The sequence below is a fragment of the Bubalus bubalis genome, chromosome 5, assembly GCF_019923935.1.
Source record: "Bubalus bubalis isolate 160015118507 breed Murrah chromosome 5, NDDB_SH_1, whole genome shotgun sequence".
In the NCBI taxonomy this organism is placed as follows: domain Eukaryota; kingdom Metazoa; phylum Chordata; class Mammalia; order Artiodactyla; family Bovidae; genus Bubalus; species Bubalus bubalis.
In genome coordinates, this window is record NC_059161.1 from 50,612,574 (window position 1) to 50,628,257 (window position 15,684).

Consider the following 15,684-nt stretch of genomic DNA (forward strand, 5'->3'; position numbering starts at 1 on the left):
TAGAGAGATAAAAATGTCTGACACTTGCAGGCTATTTCCTCCATTTGGAGACCCCTCTCTCCTTGGGGACCCCTAGATTTCCTATCTACCTGCCTAGGAAATGACTCTCTCATTCGAAGAGGTTATAAGCATGTCCATGTCCTTATTTTAGAGATGAGAAAACAAAACCAGAGAGATTATCTTCATTAATAGGTATCAGTAGAGGGCCCACAACAGTGATGCCATTTCCCTGCTCCTTCCATCTGAACTTGGTAACAAAGTGAAGCTGCCTATTTGGTATGAAATAAAGGAGTCATACTGTCTTCCAGGCCCATCACTTTGAAAGAAATAGAAACTTAATCAGTGACCTTAGCATAACAACCCATTTGAATTTGCTATCAACTTTCAACAATAATAAATGGCTCGTGGAAGCATATGAGAAACAAAATGGGTATTTTCTCTCCTTAATATAAAGAGAAAAACATGGATGGATTTATTCCATCAATGTTTATTTAGCAATGATTAAGTGAAAGACTTTGGATAGTGCTTGGAGTTATATAAGAAATCTTAGGATATGAAACTGCCCTTAAGAAACTTACAATCATAGATACCTTTGTGAATTTATCCATTCAGCAAACCTTGGGGCATCCATTTTAAACCAAATATTATACTAAGTATTGCAAATAGAAAGGTGTAATCCTTTGTTCTAGAAATATAAATATGGAAATAAAATTTTATAGTATAAGGGCAAAGGGAAAGGGTAGAATGAGAAAGGACTTTCTGAATACCTACTATTTGCTTAACACTACGTCTCAATGTGTAGTCTAGTTTACTGTATTTATTTTTTAAAATGTCTATTTATTTGGCTGTGCTGGGTCTTAGTTGCAGCTGGGGGATCTTTGACCTTCATTGCAGCATGCAGGATTTTTAGTTGCGGCATGTGGGCTCTAGTTCCCTGACCAGGGATCAAACCCTGGCTTCCTGCCTTGGGAGTGCAGAGTCTTAGCCACTAGATCACCAGGGAAGTCCCTCGTTGTATCTTATTTTAAATTCTCTGCTTTATAAATAAGCAATCTGAGCTCTGAGATAAAGTAATTGTCCAAAGTCACAAAGCTAGAAACTGAGAGAGCAGGGATCTGAAACCATATTCCAACTACGATCAGATTTGCTAAATGGCTGAAAAAAATCAAGAGAAAAATATTTTGTCACACATGAAAATTCTGTGAAATTCAAGCCTCAGTGTCTATAAACCAAGTTGTATTGGTACGCAGCTCACTTACACTTCACTTACACTTCAGCTGTGGCCGTTTTTGCTCTCTGAGGGCAGAGTACAGTAGTTGTGATCGAGACTTTAAGGCCCTCAAAGTCTAAAATACTTTCTGTCTGTACTTTGAAGATTAAGTTTGCCAACCCCTGTACTGAAGCCAACTGCTTTAGGATGCATAGATAAGCTGACATTTGAACTGGACTTGCAGTTCAGTGGTTTCTCTAAGACCAGAGAAACAAGAAGGGTGTTCCAGGCAGAGGAAGGACAGATGTAGGAGAGGACAAATTGGGAAAGGGAGAAAGGTTCTATGTGGCTAATGCAAGGAGTGTGTGGGGGTAGAAGGCCGTAAGACGAAGTGGGGCCCAGCTAATGTGAGGCAGGTTAGGGCTGCATAGCCGATGCCAGGCTAACGGGTGTTGACTTATCTGCAGGATGGATGAGGGGGAGCCCCTGCCATTTTTTAAGCTGCAGAGAATCACTCAGAATTGTCTGTCAGAAAATATAATCGCTATTACCTGTTCGTTGTAAATTTCCAGCATGCTGAATGTAACCTGTATAGGAAAGAGCATAAAGTAAATTAAGATTCTCTTGAAACAGTCACCTTTGGGACCAAAAAAAAAAAAAAAATAAAAAGGACTATGGAAACAACATAAATGTACAACAAAGGAAAAACCTAAATATTAAAATAGCGACACTCAATTTCACATGCAATATGAGATTCTGAAATAATTTTAATGACACGGAGGAAGTTCTTAACATAAACTAAAAACAGGTACCAAAGTGTGTGTGTATTTTGGTCTCGATTGTGAACAGAAAAAAAGGCTTTTTCTTTATTGTTCACTCTCCAATCTGAACATATGCAGAGAAAAAGATTGGTGTTTACCCTGCCATGCCTTTGGAGCAACGTTAGCCAATCTCCTACCTCCTAAACAGAAGATGGGAGGAAACTCAGTGGCTCTCGTCTGGAGAAAAGGCTCTGAGATACTGCCATTTTGCTGCCATTATACCCTCCTTGGGAAAAGCTGGCTTGTCTATTAGTCACCCTTCGGTGAGTCTTGCCAGTCAAACCCCACCTCCCAAGAACTTCCAGCTAGCTTCAGAGAGCATCACAGTTTTAAAATGAACAAATGGGAGGGAAGGTCAAAATGGTAGAATAGGAGGACATGAAGCTTACTTCCCTCCATTCACACATCAGTCACACATCTACATGTGCAGCAATTCTCCCCAAAATTTAGTTGGAAACTGGCTGAAAGACTCTTACACAACCAAGGCGGTAGAAGAGATCCACACAGAATTAGGTAGGAAAGGAAGAGAAGGAATCCATCTGGGGTCTGCTCCCCTGGGAGGGACACAGAAGAGGAGAGATATTGCAGGCTTGAAGGGAGTGAGAGGTATGAAAACACAACGGGCAACCCAGCCCAGGATCTGTCACCAGGAGGATGAGTACCCCTAGAGGGGCCGGAAACCAGTGGGACTGACAGAGGGCTGTAAGCAACCTAGACTCCACTCCTAAGAACGTCCCCACACTTGCTCACTCCAGAAACAAGGCACAGAAGATGGATTAAAACTGTATGGGACTCTGGTCAGTTTCCTGCACCTGCCCTGGCGCGCCCCGCCCCCAGCCAGAGACGAGCAACCACTCCACCCCATTTTGTCTCAACACTGCTGCCCTCTGGGGGTAAGGGTGCTGGTGCTGGGAGGGAGAAGAACACACACGTAGAACGCAGGAGCCATCTGGGACCCAACCCTCTAGGCTTCTGTTCTGACCACTTGGGACTCGATGCCTCTCCCTACTGGGCAGTGACAGCCACTGAGCAGAGGAGAAGCCTCAGCTCACACTTGGCTCTGACCCTAGCCCCACCATTCCCAGAGCTTCCCAGACAAGCAAAACCTATGAATTTATCAATACTAAGTCAACCCTAAAAGCAATGTTAATAGGTCTCTCTAAGTGGAAAAAGAAAAGGCTACAGTAAGTAAGAATCTTTAGGAAACTAAAAATCCCACTAGTAAAGGTAAATATATAATAAAGGCTGTGGATCAACCAATTAAACAAACTAGTATGAAGATAAACGGGCTTCCCTCATAGCTCAGTTGGTAAAGAATAGCCTGCAATGCGAGACCCTGGTTTGATTCCTGGGTCTGGAAGATCCACTGGAGAAGGGATAGGCTACCCACTCCAGTATTCTTGGGCTTCCTTTGTGGCTCAGCTGGTAAAGAATCTGCCTGCAATGCGGGAGACCTGGGTTCGATCCCTGGGAAGATCCCCTGGAGAAGAGAAAGGCTACCCACTGCAGGATTATGGCCTGGAGAATTCCATAGACTGTATAGTCCATGGGGTCGCAAAGAGTCAGACATGACTAAGCGACTTTCATTTCACGTCACTTCATGAAGACAAAAGACAAAAAAAAAAATTGTGCAGTCATCTATATTGGCAGCGAGCAGTTAGCCCACTTTTGGTAACAATATCTCATTGTGGTTTTGAGCTTCATTTCCCTAATAATTAGTGATGTTGAACATCTTTTCATGTCCCTATTGGTCATCTGTATATCTTCTTTGGATAAGTGCTTATTCAGGTCCTCTGCCCATTTTTAAATTGGGTTGTTTGTTTTTTTGCTGTTGAGTTGTATATGTTCTTTATATATTTTGAAAATTGACCTCATCAGATGTATGATTTGCAAATATCTTCTCCCATTCAATAGGCTGCCTTTTCATTTTAATGATGGTTTTCTTCTCTGTGCAAAAGGTTTTTCATTTTATCGATCCCATTTGTTTATTTTTGCTTCTCTTTCCCTTACTTTTGAGTCAGAGCCACAAAAACACTGCTAAGAATTCAACATGGTTACTGCTTATGCTTTCTTTTAGCAATTGAATGGTTTCAAGTCTTACATTCAAGTATTTAATACATATTAAGTTAATTTTGTGTATGGTATAAGATGAAGTGAAGTGTTAGTCACTCAGTCATGTCCGACTCTTTGCAACCCCATGGACTGTAGCCTGCCAGGCTCCTCTGTCCATGGAATTTTCCAGGCAGGAATACTGGAGTGAGTTGCCATTTCCTTCTCCAGGGGATCTTCCCAACCCAGGAATTGAACCTGGGTCTCCTTCATTACAGGCAAACTTTTTACCATCTGAGCCACCAGGGAAACCCTATGATATAAGATAGTGGTCTAGTTTCATTCTTTTGCATGTGACTAGCCAATTTCCCCAACACTGTTTATTGAACAGATTCTCCTTTCTCACTGCATGTTCTTCACGCCTTTGTCATAATTAATCATCCATATATCTATGAGTTGATTTCTGGGCTCTCAGTTTTGTTCTGTTGATCTCTGTGTCTATTTTTGTACCAGTATCATACTTTTTTTAATTTAAAAATTTAATGAATTCTTAGATATTTGAAAATATGATTTCAGAGAAATTATTTAAAAGCCTACCATTGAAAGAAAAAGATAAAATCAGAGCAAACTTCATAAAAAACACTTTTTGAAAAGGTGAGTAATTGACATTGAAGAATATTGTAATTATTTTTCACTTTTTAAAAAACTTTTTATTTTGTACTGGGGTAGAGCTGATTAATAATGTGGTGATAATTTCAGGTGAACAGCGAGGGACTCGGTTGTACCTATACATGTATCCATTCTCCCCAAACTCCCCTCCCGTCCAGGATGCCACATAGCATCGAGCAGAGTTCCATGTGCTATACAGTAGGTCCTTCTTGGTTGTCCATTTTAAATATAGCAGTGTAGTATCATACTTTTTTGATCACTATAGTTTTGTAGTATAGTTTGAAACAAGGGAGTGTGATGCTTTCAGCTTTGTTCTTCTTTCTCAAGATTGTTTTGACTATTGGGGAACTTTTGCAGTTCTATACAAATTTTACAATTATTCTACTTCTGTGAAATTTGCCATTAGACTTTTGATAGGGATTGTATTGAATCAGTAGATAAATTTGAGTGGTATGGGCATTTAAATATATTAATTCTTCCAACTCATGAACATGGGCTGCGTATCCATTTATTTGTGTTTTCATCAGTTTCTTTCATCAGTGTACTTGCGTTTTCTGTGTACAGGTATTTCACCTTCTTGGGAAATAAGAAACTATGTTAGGACAATTAAGAAGCAAGATAATATTCTTAATTTAGAAATAAAAATAAATTAAGAGGAGAACACACCTTGATAGAAGAGGGGAGCAAAGGGAACCAGAAACTTGAGCTGGCTAGGGTTTTGTGTTATAAGACTCCACAGCGGTCTCTTGTTATTGTCATCATTTAAGATGTCTGCTTCTATGACGCTCAAAGTGCCTTTAAAAAATATTTTCCTGGGTTTGCCTCCATAGAACCAGAAAAATTCAACATTTTATTTGATTTTGTAATGATATAAGGATTTTGGTATGGAAAATTAACATCCTAAAATAGATACGCTGATAACTTCCACTGGGGGCAAGGAATTTCCAAAATGAAAAAAATTTTTTTTTCCTTAAAGAAGGGATTCTAGAATAATACCTACCTGGTATTCTTGATTTTTGTCCCGGTTCTCAATTGCCTGAAATAGCTCTTCGCACACATTTGGAATGATACCTTTGTTTGCACCAAACCCAATCATGGAATAGCTTTTTCCAGAGCCAGTCTGCCCATAGGCCAAGAGAGTAGTATTATAGCCTTGCCAAGCACTGTCCAGAATTCCCCTGCCAAGATCATGAAAAACCTCTTTCTGAAAAGAAAATTGTAGGTATTATGTTCAGCACAGACTTTTCACAGTACTTTTAAAATCTAACATTCTGGTTTTGATGAATTCCACCTTAATTAGTATCATTCAAATTACTTGAAATGTAACTCAGATGCTATCTTGGAACCAATGGAATAAAGCTGGAAACCAAAAAAAATATTTGTCAGTTTGGAAGATACTGATCACCATGGGATCACCGCAGATCTTCAACTAGCTACTGCTACTGCTGCTAAGTCGCTTCAGTCGTGTCCGACTCTGTGCGACCCCAGAGACGGCAGCCCACCAGACTTCCCTGTCCCTGGGATTCTCCAGGCAAGAACACTGGAGTGGGTTGCCATTTCCTTCTCCAATGCATGAAAGTGAAAAGTGAAAGTGAAGTCGCTCAGTCGTGTCTGACTCTTAGCGACCCCATGGACTGCAGCCCACCAGGCTCCTCCATCCATGGGATTTTCCAGGCAAGAGTACTGGAGGGGGGCGCCATTGCCTTCTCCATCAACTAGCTAGTACCCATCAGTAATGGACTTGTGTATTTTACAAAACATGGGCTAGATCTTTAAAATTCAGCAATTAGACAAAAATTTCAAGGCTCCAAGGGACACAGACCAGCCAAAGTGTTTTCTTTTGGGTTGACCAAAGTGTTCATTTGTTTTTTTCTGAAAGATGGTTGTGGTAGCCCTTAATAATCTTTAACTTCATTTGAAACAATTTTGTTACGTTGCATCATGACAGCTGTCATCTCAGTGTACATTTAGAAAAACTTATCAGATATTGGTGAATTTTTGTATAACCATTTTAATATTGAAGATGGAAAAATAAAAGCAACATTTTGGCATATTGTGCACATTATTTCAAGAAAAGTAAACAAATTTATGAAGTGTATGGAGAAGGTGCTGTGACTGACCGAATGTTTTAAAAGTGGTTTGTGGTTTCCCTTGGACATGTTCCATGGTCGAGTAGACCGCTTGAAGTTCAAGGTCAACTATCACAATTCTTGCATTCTTTTAAAACTGTCTTTTAAAAACTGAGATAGAATTGACACATAACATTAAATAGTTTCAAATGTATAGCATAATGATTTGATATATGTATTTATTGAGAAATGATTAACAGAAGTTCACACCCATTACTTCACAGAGTTAAACATTTTTTTCTTCAATGAGAACATTTAAGATCTACTCTCTTAGCAACCTTCAAATATACAATGTTGGACTGTTAACTCCAGGCATACCTCAGAGATACTGTGGGTTCAGTTCCAAACCATCACAATAAAGAAAGTAATGCAGTAACATGAGTCACAATTTTTTTGGTTTTCCAGCACATAAAAGTTATGTTTACACTATACTGTAATTTATTGTGTAATAGCATGACATCTAGAAAAAACCAATGGATATATCAGTTTAAAAATATCTCACTGCTCAAAAATGCTACCCATCATCTGAGTCTTCAAGGAGTCATAATCTTCTTGTAATAGTATCATCAAAGTTCACTGGTCACAGATTACTATGAGAAATAGAAAGAAAAAGTTTTAAATATTTGGGAAAGTTAGTAAAATGTGACACAGAGACATGAAGTGAGCAATGTTGAGAAAGTGGCACCAACTGACTCAGGCTTGCTTGATTCAGGACTGCCAGAAATCTTCAGTTAGTGAAAACAAAAACAAAATGCCCAAATACTGTATCTGAAAAGTGCAATAAAGCAAAGCACCTGTATAATCACCAGGCTATATATTACATCTCTAGGACTTCTTTATCTTACTGGAAGTTTGTAGCTTTTGATGATCTTCTCCATTTTCACCCATATACCAGTCTCACCCTACTCAACTCCACCCCCGAACACTAACCCCCTGCCTCTGGAAACCAACAATCTGTTCTCTGTTATCAAGTTCATGTAAAAAAATATTCCACAGTTAGTATTTCTTTCTCTATACAACTTATTTTACTTAGCATAATGTCCCTAAGGTCCATCCATGTTGGTGCAAATGGTGCCATTTCCTTCTTTTTAATGGCTGAATGATATTCTATTGTCTATATATGTATGTGTATATATGTATATATACATATATATTTCTTGGTGGCTCATATTGTAAACAATCTGCCTGCAATGCGGGAGACCCAGGTTCAATCCCTGGGTTGGGAAGATCCCCTGGAGGACGGCATGACAACCCACTCCAGGATTCTTGTCTGGAGAATCCCACGGACAGAGAGGAGCCTGGTGGGCTACAGTTCATGGGGTTGCAAAGAGTCGGACATGACTGAGTGACTAAGCACAGAACTGCATATACATATATATATATACACACATACATTTTCTGTATCCATTGTCTTGATTATTGTAGATCTGTCTACAGTGGGTTTCAGTTCTTCAAATTAATGTTGGCTACTGTAAGTCCTTTACAATTCCATGTAAATTATTGAAATAGCATAATTTCTGTAAAAAGTTACCATTGGCATTTTGTTTGAGATTTTTTTGAATCTATTGATCAATATGACTTCTTAATAATGTTGAGTCTTCTGATTTGTATTCCTCTTCTTAATGTTTTTATAGTGCACAGATTTTGCATAGATTTTGTAAATTTAACCAACTAGTTCATGGTTTTGATGTTGCTGTAAATATTTTACAATCTTAATTACAATTCAGTTCAGTCACTCAGTCGTGTCCGAATCACAGCACACCAGACCTCCCTGTCCATCACCAACTTCCGGAGTTTACTCAAACTCATGTCCATTGAGTCGGTGATGCCATCCAGCCATCTTATCCTGTCGTCCCCTTCTCCTCTTGCCCCCAATCCCTCCCAGCATCAGAGTCTTTTCCAATGAGTCAACTCTTCACATGAGGCGGCCAAAGTATTGGAGTTTCAGCTTTAGCATCAGTCCTTCCAATGAACACCCAGGACTGATCTCCTTTAGAATGGACTGGTTGGATCTTGTAATTATATGTGATTATGAGTGAGTGAGTGAGTGAAGTCTCTCAGTCATGTCTGACTCTTTGCGACCCCATGGATTGTAGCCTATCAGGATCCTCAGTCCATGGGATTTTCCAGGCAAGAATACTGGAGTGGGTTGCCATTTCCTTCTCCAGGGGATCTTCCTGACCCAGAGATCGAACCCAGGTCTCCCGCATTGTAGGCACATGCTTTACCATCTGAGCCACCAGGGATTTGAGTACATAAATAAATTATAATCTTAATTTCCAATTGCTCACTGCTAGCATAGACAGATGGCTTCTCAGGTGGCTCAGTGGTAAAGAATCCTCTTGCCAATACAGGAGATACAGGAGATGGCGGGTTCAATCCCTGGGTAGGGATCCACTGGACGAGGAACTGGCAACCCATTCCAGTATTCTTCCCTGGAGAATCCCATGGACAGAGGAGCCTGCCGAGCTGGAGTCCACTGGGTCACAAAGAGTTGGATACAACTAAGCATGCGTGTAGCATAGGGAAATTCTATCAATTCTTGTATATTGACCTTGGTTAACAAACTTATTCACTGTAGTAGCTTTTCCCCCACTTCTTTGGCAGATTCCTTACGGCTTTTTTCATAGATAATTATGTTGTCTGCAAGTAGTTATACTTCTTCATTTTCAATCTGCATATCATTCAGTTCAGTTCAGTCGCTGAGTTGTGTACGACTCTTTGCGACCCCATGAACCACAGCACGGCAGGCCTCCCTGTCCATCACCAACTCCTGGAGTCCACCCAAACTCACGTCCATTGTGTCGGTGATGCCATTCCACCACCTCATCCTCTGTCATCCCTTCTCCTCCTGCCCTCAATCTTTCAGAGCATCAGGGTTTTTTCAAATGAGTCAGTGCTTCGCATAGGCCAAAGTATTGGAGTTTCAGCTTCAATATCAGTCCCTCCAATGAACACCCAGGACTGATCTCCTTTAGGATGGACTGGTTGGATCTCCTTGCAATCCAAGGGACTCTCAAGAGTCTTCTCCAACACCACAGTTCAAAAGCATCAGTTCTTTGGCACTCAGCTTTCTTTATAGTCCAACTCTCACATCCATACATGACTACTGGAAAAACCATAGCCTTGACTAGATGGACCTTTGTTAGCAAAGGATTGTCTCTGCTTTTTAATATGCTGTCTAGGTTGGTCATGACTTTCCTTCTAAGGAGCAAGCATCTTTTAATTCATGGCTGCAATCACCATCTGCAGTGATTTTGGAGCCCAGAAAAAAAGTCAGCCACTGTTTCCACTGTTTCCCCATCTATTTCCCATGAATTGATGGGACCAGATGCCATGATCTTAGTTTTCTGAATGTTGAGCTTTAAGCCAACTTTTTCTCTCTCCTCTTTCACTTTCATCAAGAGGCTCTTTAGTTCCTCTTCACTTTCTGCCATAAGGGTGGTGTCATCTGCATATCTGAGGTTATTGATATTTCTCCCTGCAATCTTGATTCCAGCTTGTGCTTCTTCCAGACCAGCGTTTCTCATGATGTACTCTGCATATAAGTTAAATAAACAGGGTGACAATATACAGCCTTGACGTACTCCTTTTCCTGTTTGGGACAGTCTGTTGTTCCATGTCAAGTTCTAACTGTTGCTTCCTGACCTGCATATAGGTTTCTCAAGAGGCAGGTCAGGTGGTCTGGTATTCCCATCTCTTTCAGAATTTTCCACAGTTTATTGTGATCCACACAGTCAGAGGCTTTGGCATAGTTAATAAAGCAGAAATAGATGTTTTTCTGGAACTCTCTTGCTTTTTCCATGATCCAGTGGATGTTGGCAATTTGATCTCTCGTTCCTCTGCCTTTTCTAAAACCAGCTTGAACATCAGGAAGTTCACAGTTCACATATTGCTGAAGCCTGGCTTGGAGAATTTTGAGCATTACTTTACAAGCGTGTGAGATGAGTGCAATTGTGCGGTAGTTGGAGCATTCTTTGGCATTGCCTTTCTTTGGGATTGGAATGAAAACTGACCTTTTCCAGTCCTGTGGCCACTGCTGAGTTTTCCAAATTTGCTGGCATATTGAGTGTAGCACTTTCACAGCATCATCTTTCAGGATTTGAAATAGCTCCACTGGAATTCCATCACCTTCACTAGCTTTGTTCTTAGTGATGCTTTCTAAGGCCCACTTGACTTCACATTTCAGGATGTCTGGCTCTAGGTGAGTGATCACACCATCATGGTAATATGGGTCATGAAGATCTTTTTTGTACAGTTCTTCTGTGTATTCCTGCCACCTCTTCTTAATATCTTCTGCTTCTGTTAGGTCCATACCATTTCTGTCCTTTATTGAGCCCATCTTTGCATGAAATGTTCCCTTGGTATCTCTAATTTTCTTGAAGAGATCTCTAGTCTTTCCCATTCTGTTGTTTTCCTCTATTTCTTTGCATTGATCGCTGAGGAAGGCTTTCTTATCTCTTCTTGCTATTCTTTGGAACTCTGCATTCAGATGCTTATATCTTTCCTTTTCTCCTTTGCTTTTCACTTCTCTTTTTTTCACAGCTATTTGTAAGGCCTCCTCAGACAGCCATTTTGCTTTTTTGCATTTCTTTTCCATGGGGATGGTCTTCATCCCTGTCTCCTGTACAATGTCATGAACCTCCGTCCATAGTTCATCAGGCACTCTATCTATCAGATCTATTATTTTACTGTCTTAAATTAGTCTTTTTTAATCCCTTTCTTGCTTTTTCTATACTTTTCTTTTCCTAAATTCTTAGGTGGAGGAACCTAGACTGTTGATTTGAGATTGTTCTCTAATATAATCACTTAATGCTCTAAGCCTTGATTTAGCTACATCCCACAAATTTTGATAAATGTTTTGATTTTCATTCAGTTCAAAATATTTACCAATTTCCTGTATTCTTTATTCCCTGACCTATGGATTATTTAGAAGACTGTCATTTTCTAAATATTAGTGGAGTTTCCTAATAACTTTCAGTCATTCCTTTCTAGTTTAATTCCATTGTGGTCAGAGAAGATACTTTGTATGATTTCAGTTATCTTACATCTATTGGGACTAGTTTTATGATCCAGAATATAATTTACCATAAAGTTCCATGCTCACTTGAAAAAAAACTGTGTAGTGCTGTGAATGGAGGGTAGCAAAATTGTTCTATAGTTGTCAAGTAGGTTGATAATATTGTTCTGGTCATCTGTAATATTGATTTCGGGTTATTTGCTCTATTACTCAGAGAGGAATGATGAAGTCACCAATCAATGGTAGATTTGAATATTTCTCTTTCAGTGTCCATCAGCTTCTGCTTTGTGTACTTTGAAGTTCTGTTAATAAGTACATACCTACTTAGGATGGTATGTATGAAATATTTCTTGTTCTGAAGTCTACTTTGTGTGATGTAAATATAGCATCTGTAGTTTTCCTCTTCTTAGTGTTAACACGAGTATCTATTTATTTATATTTAAATTGTGTTTGTGTAGACAGATATGGGCTTCCTACGTGGCTCGGTGATAAAGAACCTGCCCGCCAGTGCAGGAGATACAGGAGATTCAGGTTGCATCCCTGGGTCAGGAAGATTCCCCTAGAGTAGGAACTGGCAGCCTGCTCCAGTATTCTTGCCTAGAGAATCCCTTGAACAAAGGAGCCTTGAAGCCTCATGCCCTTGGGGTTGCAAAGAGTGGGACGCAACTGAGCATGCGTGCACTTAAGATGACATAGTTGGATCCAGCTTTACCTATCAAATCTGATTATCTATACTATCTAATTGGCATGTTTAGTTACACCTGATATAATAACCAATGGTTGGCATTAAATCTACTATCTTGCTATTTGTGTTCTGCTTCTTTCATCTCCTCTTTGTTTTTCCCTCCCATTCTTTTCCTGCCATGCTCCAAGTTTCTTTCATAATTTCATTTTCCCACAGTTGACTCATTACTTTTTTTGATAGTTTTTTTATTGATTGCTCTAGGACAGTGGTTCCCAAAGTGCATTCTGAGGAGACCTATGAAATTCTTTCAGTGAATTTGTGAAGTCAGAAAAATTTGACAGAGTATTTTTAGGGGTGGTTTAACAATTGCACTCATCTCACACGCTGGTAAAGTAATGCTCAAAATTCTCCAAGCCAGGCTTCAGCAATACGTGAACCGTGAACTTCCAGATGTTCAAGCTGGTTTTATTTATTTTTTTATCTTTCTTAAATTTTATTTCTAAGCAACCATTGTTTTTCAAGCTGGTTTTAGAAAAGGCAGAGGAAGCAGAGATCAAATTGCCAACATCCGCTGGATCATGGAAAAAGCAAGAGAGTTTCAGAAAAACATCTATTTCTGCTTTATTGACTATGCCAAGGCCTTTGACTGTGTGGATCACAATAAACTGTGGAAAATTCTGAAAGAGATAGGAATACCAGACCACCTGACCTGCCTCTTGAGAAACCTATATGCAGGTCAGGAAGCAATAGTTAGAACTGGACATGGAACAACAGACTGGTTCCAAACAGGAAAAGGAGTACGTCAAGGCTGTATATTGTCACCCTGTTTATTTAACTTATATGCAGAGTACATCATGAGAAACGCTGGTCTGGAAGAAGCACAAGCTGGAATCAAGATTTCCCGGAGAAATATCAATAACCTCAGATATGCAGATGACACCACCCTTATGGCAGAAAGTGAAGAGGAACTAAAGAGCCTCTTGATGAAAGTGAAAGAGGAGAGTGAAAAAGTTGGCTTAAAGCTCAACATTCAGAAAACAGATCATGGCATCTGGTCCCATCAAAATTCATGGGAAATAGATGGGGAAACAGTGGAAATAGTGTCAGACTTTATTTTTTGGGGCTCCAAAATCACTGCATGGTGACTGCAGCCATGAAATTAAAAGATGCTTACTCCTTGGAAGGAAAGTTATGACCAAGCTAGATAGCATATTCAAAAGCAGAGACGTCACTTTGCCAACAAAGGTCCATCTAGTCGAGGCTATGGTTTTTCCAGTGGTCATGTATGGATGTAAGCATTGGACTGTGAAGAAAGCTGAGTGCCGAAGAATTGATGCTTTTGAACTGTGGTGTTGGAGAAGACTCTTGAGAGTCCCTTGGACTGCAAGGAGATCCATCCAGTCCATTCTAAAGGAGATCAGCCCTGGGTGTTCTTTGGAAGGAATGATGCTAAAGCTGAAGCTCCAGTACTTTGGCCACCTCATGGGAAGAGTTGACTCATTCGAAAAAGACTCTGATGCTGGGAGGGGTTGGGGGCAGTTGGAGAAGGGGATGACAGAGGATGAGATGGCTGGATGGCATCACCAACTCGATGGACGTGAGTTTGTGTGGACTCTGGGAATTGGTGATGGACAGGGAGGCCTGGCGTGCTGAGATTCATGGGGTCGCAAAGAGTCAGACACGACTGAGTGACTGAACTGAACTGAATAAAGGCTATAATCTTTGAGCTGAGTTTTCAAAGATGAGTAAACAAGAAGAACAGAGAGAAAAGGTTGGGAGGAAATGAACAGAGCCTCAGTAACTTGTAGGAAAATCTCAAGCATACATGTAACTGGAGTCATAGAAGGAATAAGGGGAGGCCAAAAATACTTGGAGAAATTATGGTTGAAATTTTTTCAAAGTGGAAATTACAAACACATAGATTTATGCAGGTTAATGAGCTCTATCCACATTGAAATGACCACTTTTCCTTTGTACCCCATTGTATCCCACATGTATTTTTATAGAACCTGTAACATTTGAATGCACTTTTTTGCCTGTCTCCCTACACCCGAGAGGAAAATATAACTGACTTGACCAATATTCCTTTTTCAAAACATGTAAATACATCAAAAAAATAACAGACTTAAGTGTCTAAAGAATTATTTAGGCAACAGTTATGCTTTTGGACCTCATTAAAAAAATCAATGTACTAATATATTGTTAACACTTAAAAAAAAAAAAAACGAAACTTCCATTGATGCTATTTTAAAGTAATTTACCTGGCCTGCAAATTTACTGCCAGGATCAGCTGAAATAAACACACCATCTTTATCCTTTTGAAATCCACTGTGAGACCAATATGCCAGGTCAAAAGTAAATGTCTTCGTATGTCCTGGATTCTTAGGGTCTTGTATAATGGTGGTGGTCCTGGAATGCATGGAAATCACACATTTGCTCCCAGAATTCTTCTCTCTCTATAGTCAAATCACAAATTCAAGTCAATCATTAGTTTTCCTGTCATCCAATTTTTTTGCAGATCTTTATATCTAGTAAGAAATTAAGCTAGTAACTTACCATTCATTCATTTTGTTCTCTGATTATTCTTAGCAGCTGTTATGACAACAGTTGGTGTTATGGGTCCTCAGAATTTTTGGAAGGCTTTTCTCCAGTCATATTAACTTTCTGAGAATCGCATATCTAACACTCGGCTACGCTAACAGCATAAACTACAGCATCAGAGATCCATTCCCAACATGGCAACATGTCCCACTCTCCAACAAAACTGGTGAAAAGTATTCAACAAAAAAATGAAAATGAAAAAAAAAAACAAAAGGAAATGGAACTTGTTCTAAAAGCAACAGCCAATGAAGAAAGATCTATTCAAGAAATCTATCAAAATTTGGTAAGAAAGGAGAGTCCATGGTGTTTAAGCAAGACTATTCCTTCTCTGGCCACTGTCAGCTCAGCCAAGGAGAGACAACTCCAGACTGCTGGAGCTGAGAGCACAGGGCTCCCTTTCTCCCTGGGTCCCAGGAGGAGGGATTTCTTCCTGAGAGGATAATGTCAGCATTTCTCACCCTGCCCCCTTCCACCTGTGACTGAGGCTTCATGTGGGAAAG

At 39.8% G+C, this 15,684-nt stretch overlaps 1 protein-coding gene and 1 long non-coding RNA gene across 2 annotated transcripts in view; both read right to left on the reverse strand.

Moving 5' to 3' along the window:
- Positions 1-5,845, reverse strand: part of LOC102404008 (kinesin-like protein KIF28P) — a 61,051-nt gene extending 55,206 nt beyond the window's left edge. The window contains exons 1-2 of the mRNA XM_025286022.3: positions 5,750-5,845; positions 1,762-1,797 (exon numbers count right to left, since the gene is read on the reverse strand). Coding sequence (XP_025141807.2) covers positions 1,762-1,797; positions 5,750-5,845 — 132 coding nt within the window. The remainder of the gene's footprint in view (positions 1-1,761; positions 1,798-5,749) is intronic.
- Positions 5,846-6,575: 730 nt separating this feature from the next.
- Positions 6,576-15,684, reverse strand: LOC123333712. Its single transcript, XR_006551189.2, has 3 exons — positions 15,140-15,684; positions 14,845-15,039; positions 6,576-7,468 (listed from the first exon to the last, which is right to left on the reverse strand). It is a non-coding gene; the product is annotated as an uncharacterized LOC123333712 (long non-coding RNA).